This window comes from Oncorhynchus keta, chromosome 34 (assembly GCF_023373465.1).
Source record: "Oncorhynchus keta strain PuntledgeMale-10-30-2019 chromosome 34, Oket_V2, whole genome shotgun sequence".
Lineage (NCBI taxonomy): Eukaryota > Metazoa > Chordata > Actinopteri > Salmoniformes > Salmonidae > Oncorhynchus > Oncorhynchus keta.
This window is the reverse complement of record NC_068454.1, coordinates 68,359,558-68,376,030: the sequence shown is the minus strand read 5'-3', so window position 1 is coordinate 68,376,030 and position 16,473 is coordinate 68,359,558. Positions and strand designations below refer to the sequence as shown.

Here is a 16,473-nt window from a genome sequence, read left to right as displayed (position 1 = left end):
ACACTTCTTTATGTCTTGGAGTCAGGGATGGTATTGGGTCTTGGAAGGGATGGTATTGTGAAACACTTCTTTATGTCTTGGAGTCAGGGATGGTATTGTGAAACACTTCTTTATGTCTTGGAGTCAGGGATGGTATTGTGAAACACTTCTTTATGTCTTGGAGTCAGGGATGGTATTGTGAAACACTTCTTTATGTCTTGGAGTCAGGGATGGTATTGTGAAACACTTCTTTATGTCTTGGAGTCAGGGATGGTATTGTGAAACACTTCTTTATGTCTTGGAGTCAGGGATGGTATTGTGAAACACTTCTTTATGTCTTGGAGTCAGGGATGGTATTGTGAAACACTTCTTTATGTCTTGGAGTCAGGGATGGTATTGCGAAACACTTCTTTATGTCTTGGAGTCAGGGATGGTATTGGGAAACACTTCTTTATGTCTTGGAGTCAGGGATGGTATTGTGAAACACTTCTTTATGTCTTGGAGTCAGGGATGGTATTGGGAAACACTTGTTCTTTATATATTGGCGTGGTGGATATTGGTTAACACTTGACAATGTTCTTTCTAAAGCATCCCAGACAAAAAAGATTCAGAAAACACAGTGCGTCAAACCAGTTTTATTTGCTCTATCAAGTAGACATTTGTATGTGAATGAGAGAGAAATTGTCTTGGAGAGGGATGAGAGATATATTGGCATTGAGACAATGTTCTTTCTAAAGATCCCAGAAAAAAAGGAGGAACCAGTTTTATTTGCTCTAGGGGGAATGAAAGATTCAGAAAGAGAGGAGGAACGTGAGGGGGAAGAAAGATTCAGAGAGAGAGGGAGGCAGAGTGTTGAGGCTATATCAGATGCCAAGAACTCACAGGGTTTCTGGAATGTTTTGCTTAGAGGGAAAGAAACAAGAAAAGTTACCAGTTAATGTCAGGAAAAAGGCTAAACAAAGCCAGACTCCACTGATGGGATCTCATACAAGCTAAACAATATAGAACTGTCTTATAACGGTGTTGATGAAAAGAGGTGCTCTCAGTCCTTCTTGAGATGGGCCACTTCATGGAGGTACGCGATGAACAACTTGGTCCCCTCTATGTAGTTGTACCTGGGAAAGGAATATAAACAGAAATAAGACATTGTTGATACGTCTATGTGTGTGTGTGTTCATGCATGCGTAAAAATCTATAAATGTCCATCGTCATTTTTTAAATACATACTGTATGATTGAAGGGCTAACCTGCTCATCTTCTCGTTCTGGGAGTGGAGGCCATCGTCGAAGCCTCCGATGGGCATCATGATGATGCTCTTCCCGGTCACGTCCTCAAAGGTCTTGGCGATGGGGATGGTTCCCCCTTCACGGATCAGGTCTGGCTCCACGTTAAACACTAGAGGAAAACAGTGACAAGTGTGACTGCGTCATAATGCATTATACCTGCAGTGGAGGAATACCAACTGCAACCAGTGGGATTAGAAGCCAGGTCTCCTGCTCACCAAGTCAATATCTTAACCGTTAGACCAAGAGTTCATCTGCAAGGTCCAAGGGTGTCATTTGGGAATTACAAGCCTCAGACAGGGCTACCTCTTCGCGAGATTGTCATTCCAAGTCCTTTCTGCTACACAAACATTACAATACCGCTGCACTATCATGCCTTAACCACTGATGGGTCTACAGTAGAACCACAGCACACTGGCTTCTTTTAGCGATGAGGATATGTATATATGTCTGGTAACTCTAAATACTACAGATAGGCCTATCACTGTGAAGCTACTGTTGTGCAATAAATGTCCACAGTCAGCTACTACACAATAATAATTACCCCTATGACCACTGTTCATACAAATACACATACAGACAGCATAAGAAATGTCCTTTGGTTTGTCCAGAGCAGAGTTGTCTAACTGTACCTCTCTTCACGGCTGCTTTCCCTGCCTCGTACAGAGGGTGCTTGGTGTCTGCTAACCAGGGCTTAGCCCCGATGATCATGGTCACCTTCAGCTTGTTGGGGCTCTTTCTCTTGGCAAACACAGAGTTCAGGTAGTCTGTGACCTACAACAGAACAAATATGTAACAGGCATACATGCAGTCTTCACGTCTATCTCATTAACTGAAACCAAACTGAAATAGTGAATAACTGAACAGTAAATGAACTGAATGAGCAGAATGAGGTACATTATAATAGTGTAACCTGGATGAATGTTCCCTTTTCTTGGATGTATTGTATAAAGAGAGTCTGAAGGTTATAACAATTCCAGAAATGTGTGTAACTGTGTGTAACTGCATCTACACTGTAATTGTGTTGTCATGCAACTGTACAATGCACTGGGTGAGAGGCGTGTACCACCTACTTGTTTCTTGACCACTGCTGGGTCCATGTTGGGGACCTGTCGAATGGAGAATTTGGCAATGACCTTAGCAGGGATGACAGTCTTGGAGCCAGGGCCAGAGAAGCCCCCTTCGATGCCATGGATGGTAACGGTAGGGTAACGCCAACGATGGGCCAGCAGATCTACCTGAGAAATCCAATTAAACTCTTATTTGTCACATGCACTGAGTACAACAAGTGAAGACTTTACTGTGAAATGTTTACTTACAATCCCTTTCCCAACAATGCAGTTAAAAAGTTTGAAAATGTACAAATAGATAAAAGACTAAATAAAATAATAAAAAAACATGATAAAAAAACAAAACAATAACGAGGCTATATACATACAGGCTAAACACAGAGAAACAGAGATAGGAGGAGTGAAAACCTTAAAAGAACACATTAAAAACTGTATTGCTTTTTGGAAAAAAATCCACTCCCCTGTGAATCACCTTGTTGCTGTACATGAGTTGACTGACGCCGATCTTGGACTTAAAGCTCTCAATGTCAAACTCAATATCCTGGTACATCTTCCACTCTTCGTCTGAGAGTGGGGCGACGGCCTCTCTGATGCCTGGAATGAGGATCTTTCCACTGGGGCTGATCAGTGTGTCTGGGTGTGGTAGAGATGGGTCAACACACAAGCAGTTCTTATGGACACACATTTGTAGGGATATCTAATATTTTATTATTTCTGCCAATAGAGAGCTCACACAGACACAAGGACGATAGCTTTGCATGCAAACATGAGCCAGCGATACCTATAAAGTAGGTGTTAAGATAGTTTGTAATACTGTCACTCAAAGAGGTGAAAAACTCACCCAATATGCCGATCAGATCTGTCATAGGCTCTATAACAGTGCCTCCATACACCCCTGAGTGTAGGTCCTGTTTTGGACCCTCTACCTACCAAACATACAAAGTCACCATGGCTATTCATTAATGATCTTGAAAAAGTAACGTCCCACAGAATTGGAAATGCCCCCAGCCCGTCCTACCTCAGCAAAGAAGTAGCAGTTCCCCCTGGTCCCGTAGGTGAGGGCGGGGCGTCGGCTCAGCCAACCACAGTCTGAGATGATGATGTAATCGACGTCGGAGAAGAATGTGTCTTTCTGTGCCACGATCATGGCGTCCAGGCCATTGGACCCGGTCTCCTCCATCCCCTCGATGATGAACTTCACATTGACTGGCAGGTCCTGCATGGGGAGAGGGCAGGGGGTGGAGAGGAGGAGGGGAAGGGAAAGGAGGAGTGGAAAAAATAAGAATGATTATAACAAAGGAAAGCTCCCTAATAACGGTCAGTTAGACTGCAAATTAACTTGTTTCACCACATCTCGTCTCTACATCTCCTATGAGTTCACTCTGATATCTCTTCTTACTGAACACTCACAATGCTGAGGGCCTGATAGGCCTCCACTGTATGGATCCAGGCTAAGACAGGGGCCTTGTTGTCAGACGCCCCTCTGCCGTAGAGGTTTCCTTAGAGGTAGAATCAAAGTCATTATTTTCAAATAAATGTCCATTATGTTCAGCTCACATTGACATTTAACATGCATGTATCAGTTACATTTCATTGGTTCAAAATATGTATGGTAAAAATCATCCCACACCCAAGTACTTGCTTCATTCCTTCACGTTAGTTACAATATCTAATGGCTGTTAGTTGTAGATAGATGTTTCTATGTGTTGGGTTTAGAATGGATTACTGTAAAGCACTGTAAAAAATCATTATAATACATTTGATTGCTGTGACTGTGAATGGCTGGAATCCATAGTTTACAGTTGGAACCCGTAACCTACCCTTGGAACATAGCCTACTGTTGCAACCCATAGCCTACTGTTGCAACCCATAGCCTACTGTTGCAACCCATAGCCTACTGTTGCAACCCATAGCCTACTGTCGCAACCCATAGCCTACTGTCGCAACCCATAGCCTACTGTCGCAACCCATAGCCTACTGTTGCAACCCATAGCCTACTGTAGGAACCCATAGCCTACTGTTGCAACCCATAGCCTACTGTTGCAACCCATAGCCTACTGTTGCAACCCATAGCCTACTGTTGCAACCCATAGCCTACTGTTGCAACCCATAGCCTACTGTTGCAACCCATAGCCTACTGTTGCAACCCATAGTCTACTGTTGCAACCCATAGCCTACTGTTGGAACCCATAGCCTACTGTTGGAACCCATAGCCTACTGTTGGAACCCATAGCCTACTGTTGGAACCCATAGCCTACTGTTGCAACCCATAGACTACTGTTGCAACCCATAGACTACTGTTTGAACCCATAGCCTACTGTTTGAACCCATAGCCTACTGTTGCAACCCATAACCTACTGTTGCAACCCATAATCTACTGTTGGATACCATAGCCTACCCTTGAAACATAGCCTACTGTTGCAACCCATAACCTACCGTTGGATACCATAGCCTACCATTGGAAGCCATACCCAACCGTTGGAACCCACAGCCTACCGTTGGATACCATAGACTACTGTTGGAAGCCATAGCCTACCGTTGATGTCTGTCAGGTTGTAGGGTTCAGTGGCCCAGCCGTCCTCTAACTTAGCAGGCTGGACATCCACATGTCCGTACACACAGACTGTCTGCTTACTGGGGTCACTGCCAAACTGGGCTGTCACCACCTTGGGTAAGGCCACTGTCTTTCCATCAGGCAGCTAAGCATGGTGATAAAAGACACGGTAGATGCAGAAAATTACCTGAATACAGTTTGCAAGGCAGGGAGCATTTCTGGTAACACCCAACTTTTAGTATTTATTTCTGCAAACCAGTCTGATCTGCTACCAAAGGACTTTAAAGACTACGCTAAAAAGCAAACAAAAAGATCCCATAACATAATCATTAAGTTGACCACATTTCAGAAAACGGACCTCTTGTACGCCGATGTCCACCAGTTCCACCTTCCCTCCCATGGCTTGTAGTTTCTCAGCCGTCATATCCATCATGCGATGGCAGTCTGGCCTCCTCAAGACATCACTGGAGTCGCTCTCTACAGCAACCCAGTCCCTCAGAGTCTAACACACACACACACACACACACACACACACACACACACACACACACACACACACACACACACACACACACACACACACACACACACACACACACACACACACACACACACACACACACACACACACACACACACACACAGTATTTATTTGTAGTGAATATTGTATTATCAAATAATAAAACAGTCAACATCATTATTCTGTTTAGAAACTTGCCTGTACATATTCCTCCTGATGGCTGTCAACATACTGGCTCAGCTCATCATACTCAAATAAGTGATGAGGATGAGTAGAGACACTTGATATAACAACAAGGAGCATGGAAGGCAGTTGCCAGATCGTCATCTCTAAAAAGAATAGAAGGATTTATTCACTTAAAATTAAGCAATGATGAAAGCAATTTAAGAAGAGACATTAATAAACAAATTATTACATTCTTAAAAAGCGAATTGTTATATTTCATTATGTCTCTCTACTCTTTTGTTCTTCAACTTTTAAACTATAATGACAAATAAAATAATTCTTACCGTAGCCTTAGTTTGGTACTTCTTTAATGTTGCCCTGTCTTCAGAACCCACTGGACTGGAGTCTCCGGAGACACACAGAGTTTTTATACCTCCGGTGACTGGCTCACCTCCTGATGGGAAGGGTCGTGAGGTCAAGCTAAACAAGCTGACAAATGATATTTTTCTCGCTGACAAGCACAATTGTGGCACAATTGATCCAACTCCAAGAAAGAATGCATGCTGTGTCCCCTCGACATGAACAACATGAAGTAATGAACAAAATACAGTGAAGGACTTAATAGTACGGTAATTTGTGGGGCCTTGCCTTAGTAGGCCTTAAAAAACAGATGGCCTAACAGGGGAGTTGTAGAATAACTACACTTGTTCACCTGCAACACTGGAAGCATAACTTCTGGCAGGGGTTAATAAACGCCTGGGTCTTTAACTGGTGAGGAGCCTCCACTGTGCTCGGTTTATCAATGGAAACATGCGTAGCCTCTGGTACATCCTAGCATCTCCACGTACGCAGAAGTTAAGTAAAAAATGTACGCATGGTTGATAAATGAGGCCCCAGAGCAGGCCCATTGTATTATGATTTCAATAGGCTGGTGCCTATGATGAGGACGCTCTTGGCGGTGGAGTGAGGATCAGAATGGAGTCTACAAATAAAAATAAAACAGGACACAAAAAAAAAACTGAAATGGCCCAATTCAAATCATAATACAATAGCCCTACTCTGGGGCCACATGTAGGTATACATTCTGCCTAGCTTCTGACCTAGGCCTTATTATATTCAAGAGTAATGGATTCTATTTCCCACACATCTAAAAGCCTTTTCTTTCTAAAGCCTGAGCCTTGGCTGGTGCCTATGATGAGGACGCTCTTGGCGGTGGAGTGAGGATCAGAATGGAGTGGCCACATTATACAAAATAGAAATGTTATAGAGTAAAACATGTAGGTCTACATTCTGCCTAGCTTCTGATAAGAGAATTTCCAATCCCACTGATAATAACAATCAATCAATAGCTCTGACCAATTCCTGAGGTTTGTAAGACCATGGGTATAATAATTAGTCAAAGACTCAGCTTATACAAAAGGTTAGTACAGTTTATTCAGAGAACGAACGTTCTAAAGTCAAGAATACAAAACAATTCATTTTATACTGACTTTTCATGCCCACACATTCACACAGCCATACGCACACACACAGAGGCACACACATGTCCTGCCAGAGCTTTGTGACCTTGTTCTTGACACGTACTCCCTGTTCTCTCCCAATCTCTAGTCAGGTCGGAACCAAGCTCAGACAGTCTGTGTTTATAATACCATAAAGACATATTGTCTTTACCCTAATTCTGACTAGGACTACACATTTATTGATTATGATTTTATACATTCTAATCAATTCCATACAATTATATGTTTCAGGGCGGAATATTTTAATCATTCATTCAATTAACAGACAATTCTCAGGAATATAACCTCACACTCAACGTCAACAAAACTAAGGAGATGATTGTGGACTTCAGGAAACAGCAGAGGGAACACCCCCCTATCCACATCGATGGAACAGTAGTGGAGAGGGTAGCAAGTTTTAAGTTCCTCGGCATACACATCACAGACAAACTGAATTGGTCCACTCACACTGACAGCGTCGTGAAGAAGGCGCAGCAGCGCCTCTTCAACCTCAGGAGGCTGAAGAAATTCGGCTTGTCACCAAAAGCACTCACAAACTTCTACAGATGCACAATCGAGAGCATCCTGGCGGGCTGTATCACCGCCTGGTACGGCAACTGCTCCGCCCTCAACCGTAAGGCTCTCCAGAGGGTAGTGAGGTCTGCACAACGCATCACCGGGGGCAAACTACCTGCCCTCCAGGACACCTACACCACCCGATGTTACAGGAAGGCCATAAAGATCATCAAGGACATCAACCACCCGAACCACTGCCTGTTCACCCCGCTATCATCCAGAAGGCGAGGTCAGTACAGGTGCATCAAAGCTGGGACCGAGAGACTGAAAAACAGCTTCTATCTCAAGGCCATCAGACTGTTAAACAGCCACCACTAACATTGAGTGGCTGCTGCCAACACACTGTCATTGACACTGACCCAACTCCAGCCACTTTAATAATGGGAATTGATGGGAAATTATGTAAATATATCACTAGCCACTTTAAACAATGCTACCTTATATAATGTTACTTACCCTACATTATTCATCTCATATGTATACGTATATACTGTACTCTACATCATCGACTGCATCCTTATGTAATACATGTATCACTAGCCACTTTAACTATGCCACTTTGTTTACTTTGTCTACATACTCATCTCATATGTATATACTGTACTCGATACCATCTACTGTATGCTGCTCTGTACCATCACTCATTCATATATCCTTATGTACATATTCTTTATCCCCTTACACTGTGTATAAGACAGTAGTTTTGGAATTGTTAGTTAGATTACTTGTTGGTTATCACTGCATTGTCGGAACTAGAAGCACAAGCATTTCGCTACACTCGCATTAACATCTGCTAACCATGTGTATGTGACAAATAAAATTTGATTTGATTTGATTTATCAACTTCTGACCTAGGCCTTATTATATTCAAGAGTAATGGATTCTATTTCCCACACATCTAAAAGCCTTTTCTTTCTAAAGCCTGAGCCTTGGCTGGTGAATATGATGAGGACGCTCTTGGCGGTGGAGTGAGGATCAGAATGGAGTCTACAAATAAAAAATAACAAACAGGACGCAATCAAAAACTGAAATGGCCTTATTCAAATCATAATACAATGGGCCTACTCTGGGGCCTCATTTATCAACCATGCGTACATTTTTTACTTAAATTCTGCGTACGTGGAGTTTCTAGGATGTACCAGAGGCTACGCATGTTTCCATTGATAAACAGAGCACAGTGGAGGCTCCTCAAAGGAGGAAGGGGAGGAGCTTCCTCCTCAGTGAATTTCATAAAAATAGTGAAACATTAACAAATATATCCTTTTTAGATGAAACTCTAAAAACTGTAAAACTACATGCAGTGCATTCGGAAAGTATTCAGACCCCTTCCAGTTTTCCACATTTTGTTACCTACAGCCTTATTCTAAATTGGATGAAATAAAAAAATGTATCTCATCAATCTACACACAATACCCCATAATGACAACGCGAAAACAGGTTTTTAGAAATTTCAGCTAAATTATTAAAAATAAAAAACAGAAATACCTTATTTACATAAGTATTCTGTTTCCTTTGCAATGAGACTCGGAATTGAGCTCAGCTGCATCCTGTTTCCATTTATCATCCTTGAGATGTTTCTACAACTTGATTGGAGTCCACCTGTGGTCAAATCAATTCATTGGATATGATTTGGAAAGGCACACACCTGTTTATATAAGGTCCCACAGTTGACAGTGCATGTCAGAGCAAAAACCAAGCCATGATGTCAAAGGAATTGTCTGTAGAGCACCGAGACAGGATTGTGTCGAGGCATACATCTGAGGAAGGGTACTAAAAAATGTCTGCAGCATTGAAGGTCCCCAAGAACACAGTGACCTCCATCATTCTTAAATGGTATAAGTTTGCAACCACATACTCTTCCTAGAGTTGGCCACACTGAGCAATTGGGGTGGAAGGGCCTTGGTCACTCTGACGAGCTCCACAGTTTCATCTGTGGAGATGGAAGAACCTTCCAGAAGGACAACCATCTCTGTAGCACTCCACCAATCAGGCCTTTATGGTAGAGTGGCCAGACGGAAGCCACTCCTCAGTAAAAGGCACATGACAGCCTGCTTGCAGTTTGTCAAAAGGCACCTAAAGACTCTCAGACCATGAGGAACAAGATTATTTGGTCTTATGAAACCAAGTCTGAACTGTTTGGCCTGAATGCTAAGCGTCACGTCTGGAGGAAACCTGGCACCATCCCTATGTTGAAGCATGGTGGTGGCAGCATCATGCTGTGGGGATGTTTTTCAGCGGCCGGGACTGGGAGACTAGTCAGGATCGAGGGAAAGATGAACGGGGCAAAGTACAGAGAGATCCTTGATGAAAACCTGCTCCAGAGTGCTCAGGACCTCAGACTGGGGCGAAGGTTCACCATCCAATAGGACAACGACCCTAAGCACATAGCCAAGACAACGCAGGAGTGGCTTTGGGACAAGTCTCTGAATGTCCTTGAGTGGCTCAGCCAGAGCCCGGACTTGAACCCGATCGAACATCTCTGGAGAGACCTGGAAATAGCTGTGCAGCAACGGTCATCATCCAACCTGACAGAGCTTGAGAAGATCTGCAGAGAAGAATGGGAGTAACTCCCCAAATACAGGTGTGCCAAGCTGGAAGCGTCATACCCAAGAAGACTTGAGGCTGTAATCGCTGCCAAAGCTGCTTCAACAAAGTACTGAGTAAAGGGTCTGAATACTTATGTAAATGTGATTATTGGGTATTGTGTGTAGATTGAGGGGGGGAAACTATTTAATCAATTTTAGAATAAGGCTGTAATGTAACCAGGGTTGAGTAGGTTACTTTCTAAATGTAATCCGTTACAAATTACCTGTCCAAAATTGTAATAAGTAACGTGACTTTTGGATTACCCAAACTCAGAAGCATAATCTGATTACATTCCGTTACTTTTAGATTACTTTACCCTTAAGAGTCATCAGAAGAAGACAAAAATGTTTGTTACCAATTGAACGACGTCTATTGCAGGATAAACCAATGTTAAAGTTTACATAGCTGGTTATTTATGGATGTTAAATGTTACTTTATCGGTTGGTTATGTAGGCTTCTTCTAACCCATCGCTTTCTACTACATATAATAATACGATTAAATGGTATCTTTACATTACAAACCAAAGTATCAGAATTACAGTCATTCCAATGAATGTCATATCCCTTGATTTTCAAGATTAGGACTTGGAAATATAGTATAGTATAGATTAGCCAAATGTTTTTACTTGAGCATGACCCCAAAACTAAGGACTTATTAGCCAGCCCTATTCTGTTGTTTATGATTTTGTTGTCATGGAGGATTGATTGGGCTCATTGATTCAAGTAGAAAAATAAATGCTGCGCTCATGGAATGGCATGCTTTGCCAAGAGTGTGCAAGGCTTTCATCAAGGCAAAGGGTGGCTACTTTGAAGAATCTAAAATCTAAAATATTTTTTGATTTGTTTAAAACTTATTTGTTGCTACATAATTCTGTGTTATTTCATAGTTTTGATAGTTTTAGAAAATAGTAAAAATAAAGAAAAACCTTTGAATGAGTAGGTGTCGCCATCACACTGAACACTTCCCTATCCCATATGGACAAAAATAATACCTATATAAGAATGCTGTTCATTGACTACAGCTCAGCATTCAACACCATAGTACCCTCCAAGCTCATCATCAAGCTGGAGGCCCTGGGTCTCAACCCCGCCCTGTGCAACTGGGTCCAAGACTTTTTGACCGGCCGCCCACAGTTGGTGAAGGTAGGAAACAACATCTCCACTTTGCTGACCCTCAAACCTGGGGCCCCACAAAGGTTTGTGTTCAAACAAAGGAGATGATCATGGACTTCAGGAAACAGCAGAGGGAGCACTCCCCTATCCACATCGAAGGGACAGCAGTGGAGAAGGTGGAAAGTTTTAAGTTCATTGAAGTACACATCACAGACGAACTGAAATGGTCCACCCACACAGACAGTGTGGTGAAGAATGCACAATAGTGCCTTTTTCAGGAGGCTGAAGATATTTGTCTTGTCACCCAAAACCCTGACAAACTTTTACAGATGCACAATTGAGAGCATCAGGTTGGGCTGAATCACAGCCTGCTACGGTAACTGCACTGTCCTCAACTGCAGGGCTCTCCAGAGGGTGATGCGGTGTGCACAATGCACTGTTGGAACTAGAAGCACAAGCATTTTGCTACACTCGCATTTACATCTGTTAACCATGTGTATGTGACCAATAACATTTGATTTCATTTTATTTTATGTGAGATGTGTCCAAACTTTTGACTGGTACAGTATATATGATGTATACGTCCAAAAATAGATAGCAACTACAGACCGCCCCTTTAAGTCTATCAAAAGTGTGCAGGTTTGAGCAGGTGTACATTAGGCCTATGGATTTTCTTTTATCAGCATGAATTAGGTTGAACAATAAAAGCCCCACTTTTATTCTATAGGCTTGGATCCGCACTATGCAGCTGTTGCAAGAGCACATTTTTCACTGGCTGTCCACTGGTTTCAACAACAATGATGTATAGGCAGCTTAACCTTCTTGAATTCAACCATTAGTTGGTTCAAATACACATTTAGATTTGTGAACAGCCATCGACAACAACCACAATCCGTAAGGCACAAATAGCTAAAAGAGAGTAGCAGTGCAATTCACATCAATGCGCTTGTAGATATCATGAATAATTGATATCCGTATGTCGGAGACAACACCACTGCTGTCATCCTTACATCCAAGCGTTTAGTCAAATTGGATAATCTTTGGATGCCGACAGCAGTCAAGACATAGCTTGGACTGTAGCCTACAAAAGCCTATTCCTGCTCTTTTCCCAAGATCCATCAAACACATTTGGCGTGTCATCATAGTTGTCTCAGGTGGAACAAACTTAAACTTGCGCCTTTTTTCAATGCTGATTCTATGTAGTTTTTCAAAAGTATCAGTAATCTGATTACAATATTTTTGCTGGTAACGTAACAGATTACAGTTACCATTTTTTGTAATACCTTACATGTAACGGATTACATGTTATTTGTTACTCCCCAGCCCTGAATGTAACAAATTGTGGAAAAAGACAAAGGTTCTGAATACTTTCCGAATGCACTGTACATGTCACCAAATAATTTATGAAAAAACACTGTTTTGCAGTGTAGACCAGTGTTACTCACTATTTTTTGTAAGGGGACCACTTTGGGTTGAGACAATCATTCAGAGGGCCGCACATATCTTTAATTTGTTGTACTTTTTCTTCCAATATTATCAATTATCAATTGAGAGCAAATAGAGTACATGCAATTGATTTGATTTACAGCACATCACAAATATATACATACACACATCAAATAGGCTACATCACATGAATAAGACCAATATTCAGGATTACCTTAGTAGCTGGATGAGAGAAAATGTTCCTTCTGCTCCTTGACTGAATTCATTCTAAATGTAGTCTGTTTTTGCTATCCTTGTGAGGCAATCCAAGTGTGCATTGATTAGTATGTTTCTCTGTTTGTTTCACAATGCTCATTGTTGAAAATGTTGCTCCACATGAAAAAGTGCTGACAAAAAATGATGTCACCTTTTGCACACACTGCTTCAGAAGTTGATACTCTGTGTCTGACACAAGGCTCCAGAAATGGGTAACACCAGATCTTAGTAATTTGCCTGCAGCTCCACTATCTTACTCTCTAATCCAGCACCATCAGGACAGAGGGCTGTGATGACTGGGGTCAGAAATGACACTGGCACATGGAAGGGGTTCTCAGTGATGTGGTGACTGCTCTTAGTTTTGGGAAATAAACAAACTGTCTGTCAAGTATGAACAGTGTGGCGATTTTATTTGAAAGGCTGTGACCACACGCAGCATTTTTCCCATAGTTCGGCTACACCAGTGGTACTCGCAATGAGTACAGCGCAATCGGTGCAGCCGAAGGACAGCTAGTTTCGGTCCTCCTCTGGGTACATTGACATCAATATAAACCTTGGACGCTCATGGTTCTCACCCCATTCCATAGACATACACAGTAATTATGACATCTTCTGGAGGACGTGCTCCAACCTATCAGAGCTTTTGCAGCATGAACTGACATGTCCACCCAATCAAAGGATCAGAGAACGAATATAGTACTAAAATCATAAGATACAGCTAGCTAGCACTGCAATGCATAAAATGTGGTGAGTAGTTGACTCAAAGAAAGAGAAAGACAATAGATTAACAGTTTTGAACAAATTAATTTAATTAAAAATGAAGGAGAACCATGAGAGAAAGAGATAGGTATATTTCGTTGTATTCTTCTCTCACGTTCACTTAGCTAGTGAATGCAGCTAGCTAGTTTAGCCTACTCAAACAACTGCCTCAAACAGAAAGGGAAGCTATGTTAGCTAGCTGGCTATCCAACACTGGAACTCTTTCAAGTCAAGGTAAAATTTTGGTTTTATTAATGTATTGCCATTGGAGCCTGCCAGTGTAACTGCGAAACGGCTGGCAGCCTACTCTGTACTGCATGATTGCAGCGGGTTAACCCACACATTAGTTCTAGTAGCTACGATTATGCAGGTAGGCTGCCTGGTCACAGACAGCTGATGTGTTGTACAATGAAGTCCACAAGCAAAGGGAAAAGGTCAGAGGAGCACAGCACCTAGATGCGAGAAGGAATTCTACAACTAGCAAAATGATCATGCTGTTTGTATGTGATCAAGGGTGTATTCATTCCATCGATTCTGTTGAAAAATATTTCTTAAATTGAAGCAAATGGAACATAACAGGGCTGAACATACCTGAATTTGCCCAATAGAAATGATTGTAACTTACATTACTCATATCACATGTATATACTGTATTTTTCACCATCTATTGCATCTTGCCTTTGCCGCTTGGTCATTGCTCATCCATATATTTATAGGTACATATTCTCATTTCATCCCTTTACTTAAATTTGTGTGTATTAGGTAGTTGTTGTGGAATTGTTAGATTACTTGTTGAATATTACTGCACGGTCGGAATTAGAAGCACAATCATTTTGCTACACTTGCAATAACATCTGCTAACCATGTATATGTGACCAATAAAATGTGATTTGATTTGACTACACCCTTGATTAGCTAGACGCAGACAAGAGTATGCAAGGGGGTATTGAATGTGTCCCTCTGTGAGTACTCAAATGTTTCATTCATAGGCTTGGTTGCAGCAACCTCATGATGGGTATAGGGAAAATTTGAGTATCATGTAGTAGCCTAAACCTATCGATGTTACATTGAGCTGGGTATGATGCTCATAAGAAATCTATCGTCCTCCCTCATCTTAAATGTCACCGGCACTGTAGAGCCATTTTATAAACTACATTCTTATTTATCATCACTCATCAACATTAGAATTAGAATTCCTAAAACCAGGTCTCAAGCATGGATTACACTTGAGGCCCATGTGATTTCCACAGAGTTGGGTATGAATGCCTTTTCCTGTTACGCTCCTTGCCTATGGAATAGCCTGCAGACTAAACTTAAACTTGAGACTCTTGTCCCCCTGTCGCCCATTTTAAACATTTATTGGAGGATTTGTCTTTTTGTATTGCTTGTAACTGCTTTGGGTAATACAAGTTCTTGTGCTGTTAGGGGAATAACTTGTGTGTAAATGTAACAATCTGCTGCTCTATTTGTGTGTTTTCTGTGATCGTTTTGTTTGTCTTGTGTAGTTTCTTAATCATTGTACCTAAACTGTATGTGTAAACATGGCTGTAAAAGAGACCTTGGTCTCAGTCTGTGGTCCTTGTTGAAATAAAGGTATAAAGAAATAAAAGTATAATATTTGTGCATCGTGGACAACACCCTCCATTCACATTTTATAATAACAAAAACACCTTAATTTGCTGCATGATTTGGAGATGTTGGAACTGGGCCATGATAGTTCCTAAAAGAAAGTGCAATGGTGTGGGCAGAATGTTGCAGTGACTTCCAAACAAAAAATGCATGCCACCTAGCAAGTACCAACCACTGGCCATGCATTATGCAAGATTGATTGTCCTTTGAACAATTTAAAAGTCAATTCTACAGCCCACACATCTATGTAAAATAATAATTGTTGTTCAAAATGTATAAATACCAACCTTTGTGGGAAAACTGGCCCAAAAAAATGCAACTTTTGCATTTTTGCTAATTAGTACTTACTACTTTTTTAGCTACTTTAAAACTGCTTAGCATATTAGCAAACCCTTCCCCTAACCTTAACCTTGACCGGTTCACCTTTCACCTAACTCCTAACCTTCACCCTAACCCCTAGCCTAACTAACGTTAACCACTTAGCCACCTAGCTAGAATTCGTAAAATATAATAAGTTTAGCTAATTCAAGCGCACCTTTGCTAAATGAGGCCCATGGCCTAAATAATGCCTGAACCTACATCAACCTCACATTGTCTCCCTTCTGTACTCAGGACAGAAATAAAATGCGCTAAATGTCCTTCTAACGTGGCCTTCACCTGGACCACACCAGTATTGATCACTTACAAACGTCCCCACCCATCACCCATGATAATTGGTGCTTCCGAGATGCAGCTTTTTCTGAAATTCAAACCCCCTACCCAAGCACAGCAGAGGAATAAACATTTTTTATTTTTTATTTATTTCACCTTTATTTAAAACAGGTAGGCTAGTTGAGAACAAGTTCTCATTTGCAACTGCGACCTGGCCAAGATAAAGCATAGCAGTGTGAGCAGACAGAGTTACACATTAAACAATTAAATCAATAACACAATAGGAAGAAGAAAAAAAAGTGGAGTCTATATACATTGTGTGCAAAAGGCATGAGGTAGGCGAATAATTACAATTTTGCAGATTAACACTGGAGTGATAAATGAGCAG

The 16,473-nt window shown here is 41.6% G+C and overlaps 1 protein-coding gene across 1 annotated transcript; it reads right to left on the bottom strand.

Moving 5' to 3' along the window:
* Positions 1-755: 755 nt before the first annotated feature.
* On the bottom strand, positions 756-6,025 carry LOC118367740 (cytosolic non-specific dipeptidase-like). Its single transcript, XM_052494563.1, has 12 exons — positions 5,916-6,025; positions 5,605-5,735; positions 5,245-5,388; positions 4,869-5,031; positions 3,743-3,831; positions 3,351-3,548; positions 3,174-3,258; positions 2,805-2,965; positions 2,336-2,500; positions 1,895-2,036; positions 1,227-1,374; positions 756-1,094 (listed from the first exon to the last, which is right to left on the bottom strand). The coding sequence occupies exons 2-12, from the start codon at positions 5,731-5,733 to the stop codon at positions 1,022-1,024; spliced, it is 1,497 nt and encodes a 498-aa protein (XP_052350523.1). The 5' UTR covers positions 5,734-5,735; positions 5,916-6,025; the 3' UTR covers positions 756-1,021.
* Positions 6,026-16,473: the final 10,448 nt, after the last annotated feature.